Below are 2,993 nucleotides of genomic sequence, written 5' to 3'. Positions count from 1 at the left end.
CTTGAAAAATTTTATAAAATTTTGGGAACTAAACAGGCACTATGTCAAAACCAATGACCTCGAAACTCTTTTAAAATCTTGTACTAGAAAAGAAAAGAAACAAAAAAAAAAGAATAGAAAAGAAACAATAGTGGAGAAGATGTTGAAGAAAAATCTCTAATTCAAAATCTGCATAGACGGTTTGATGGCTTCGTGATGTATTTCTGGTCGCGTATTTAGAACCAAAGAAATAAAAGAATCTTCCAATTGAAATAGTATCTACAGTAACTATCTGCAACCCATACAGGTGGCACACATCATCATCGAAGAATCCTCCCAGTGGAAATTCAGCGTTCTAAAGTTGGTGCCCCTGCCTGGCTTTGCATGTTTTTTTTTCCGGCGTTGGTCTCTCCCTGGCCCTTATTAGTGCTTGAAGAGAACAAACATTTCGAGGATTACTTTTCAGTGTGCCGCAATCTCGGACGTCCTTTGTGCGCTGCCCTGTTAATTTGCCGAGTTGTGTGGTCTTTAGACTTTATTACTCGTGTTGTTTTGGGCCTTTCAGTTCTGCCTTTCTTTTCGTTTTTTGTAGTTGACACAGCTGTACTATTTTCTTCCTTGTAATAAAATTGTACTCCCTCTATTCTAAATTATAAGTCATTTTAACTTTTTTAAGTTCATCCATTTTGCTACATATTTGAACATATTATTATATCTAGATGCATAGCAAAATAAATGTACCAAAAAAGTCAAAGCGACTTATAATTTTGAATGGAGGGAGTAGTCAGCAAAGCTTTTGCTTTTGTCGGAAAAGAAAGAAAGAAAGAAACATCTCAATCAAGCAACTTGTTTAAATGTGTCCAGACCTCTCTAGCTTTAGATATTTCTTGTCTTGAGTTAGAATAGCCCAACTCCAAAAATTGTAGGGGCTGTACCCTAAACCTTGATCTAAATAAAGAAGAACAACACCATCAAGAGTTCAAAATCTTGATGCTAACGTTGTTTTTTTCCCCAAGAATATGTTCATTCATCCACCTCGCTACACCATTATTAGATGTACTAATATAACCTTAACAATACGGCTAGTTCATGTACGACAGTGATATTTGCAAATGCCACTTTACGAAAGTGTACCTGTATGGACTCTGCTCTGTGGAATCAAAACAAAAAGGCACAACATAACATCGAGTAGTAGTGCACTAGTAATACTAGGGAACTTGCTAGCTTTTGTAATATAAGGCGTCTTTGCCCGTGTCAGTGCTGCTTGTTACGCTAACGTAGTTAGATTCCACCTGAACCACCACCGCATACGTTAAATTCTCTCTGGTTATAAATACTCAAAAGCTATGTACAGCTTACACACCTGCAATGGAGAGCCTTGCGCCACAGAGAAAGCTACAACTACCGGCTTGGTCTGGTGACCCCACGCCGGCCTCCAAACAACTCCTCGGAGGGCAGGGGGCACGCCACGCCACTGCATTTTGCGACGCCATTGGTGATCAGGCCCTAATAAACCTAAGTCTTTACAAGCGCACTCACCATCATCACCATTAACTAATGCGCGCGCTGATTAAAGGGCCGGGTCTCGGGGGACGCTGGTAGCAGGGGCCCTCTTGTCATGTGAGGTGAGGATGCGAAGTGCGTTCCTGCCATTCACACTCACACGGCGTCGTTGGCATCGGCCTTGGCGGCGGCGGCGGAGGCGAGGAGGAGGCACCGGCAGAGCGGGCAGCTGGGCTGGGACCGGAGCCAGGCGTCGACGCAGTCCGGGTGGAAGCAGTGGCCGCACGGCGGGAGCACCTTCACCTTCTCGCCGGCCACCAGCGCGCTGATGCAGATGGAGCACAGCGCCTCCGCCGCCTGGTCGTCGTCGTCGGCCTCGGCCTCGGCCTCCTCCCCGGGGACGGCGCAGCGCGGCTGCACCGCCGCAGGCTGGCGGTACAGCGTGACGGGCAGCCCGCGGATGGCGTCGGCGTCGAGGCCGGGCAGCGACGCCGCCGCCGCCGACGAGGACGAGGCGTCCGCCGCCTCCGGGTCGTCGGCGGGCGCGTAGCGGTGGCACCTCCAGCGGAGGTACAGGCAGAGCGCGACGAAGAAGACGACGGCGCACAGCAGGCCCACCAGCAGCGGCACCGCGCGCCCGTGCACCGCGAAGTTGCTGTCGCCCACGTCCCCGTACCGCCACCGCGTCACCACCTGCTGCGGGATCCCGCCGCCCGCGGCGGCCTCCTGCGCTGCCATTGTCGTTCCTCCTTCCTCGCCGGCGCCAACAACCGGACCTGCGCCGCACACACACCGCGCGCTGCCACTCGCTATATGTGGCAGAGGAGGGGCATGGGACGACGTACGCGACAACCAGCAGAAGCAGCGTCCGTCGTCGCTAGCTAGCTAGCTACTCGCTCCTATGTGTGTGTGTGGTCAAGCTAGGCGGCCGGCAGTCGCGTCGCTCGCAGCCGTGCCGGGCGGCGTGTGGCTCGGCGAGGTTGGCGACCGCGTCACCGCGCGCGGCGAGAGCGATCGCGGTCGCGACTCGCGGGGGTGGCAACTGGCAAGTGCGATGGGTGTGGTTTATAAAATTTGAAAGCGCCCGGGCCGTCCCTTTTAAGGTTGGCGAGAGGGCGGAGGCTACCGCGCCACTGCCAGCTGTAGTGGGCGACTGATGAGAGCGTCCGTCCGCTGTCAGCCAGTGGCCGGGGTGGGGTAACCAACAAGCCCCCAAACTGACGGCCAGATTGCAAAGTGGCAACAGCGAATGAGCGCCAAGGCCACAAATCAAATGGACGGCACGACGCAATTTACAGTAAGAATCTATAACAGTCATGGTAGACTTGTAGGCGTAAACTATATATCTAGCCTGTAGTACTGTTCCGGCCGCCGTGGACCAGGGTCAATGCATGCATTCAGACGAACAATTCATCTCCGCTGACTCATCAATGAATCGGCACAGGTATACATGTACATGTGGACGGGCGTTCGATCGAGGTCGCTGTCCGTTGTGCCTACAAAACGGGAGC

The 2,993-nt window shown here is 52.4% G+C and overlaps 1 protein-coding gene across 1 annotated transcript; it reads right to left on the bottom strand.

The window, feature by feature from the left end:
• Positions 1-892: 892 nt before the first annotated feature.
• Positions 893-2,554, bottom strand: LOC136517939 (RING-H2 finger protein ATL66-like). The gene has a single exon (XM_066511594.1). The coding sequence runs from the start codon at positions 2,218-2,220 to the stop codon at positions 1,639-1,641; it is 582 nt and encodes a 193-aa protein (XP_066367691.1). The 5' UTR covers positions 2,221-2,554; the 3' UTR covers positions 893-1,638.
• Between the last annotated feature and the right edge of the window lie 439 nt (positions 2,555-2,993).

Source organism: Miscanthus floridulus, chromosome 17, assembly GCF_019320115.1.
Source record: "Miscanthus floridulus cultivar M001 chromosome 17, ASM1932011v1, whole genome shotgun sequence".
Taxonomy (NCBI): domain Eukaryota; kingdom Viridiplantae; phylum Streptophyta; class Magnoliopsida; order Poales; family Poaceae; genus Miscanthus; species Miscanthus floridulus.
The sequence above is the reverse complement of the archived record's forward strand: the minus strand, read 5'-3'. Positions and strand labels throughout refer to the sequence as shown.

Coding starts and splice junctions, on each gene's coding strand:
- LOC136517939 (XM_066511594.1), bottom strand. CDS start 2,220: ATGGCAGCGCAGGAGGCCGCCGCGGGCGGCGGGATCCCGCAGCAGGTG.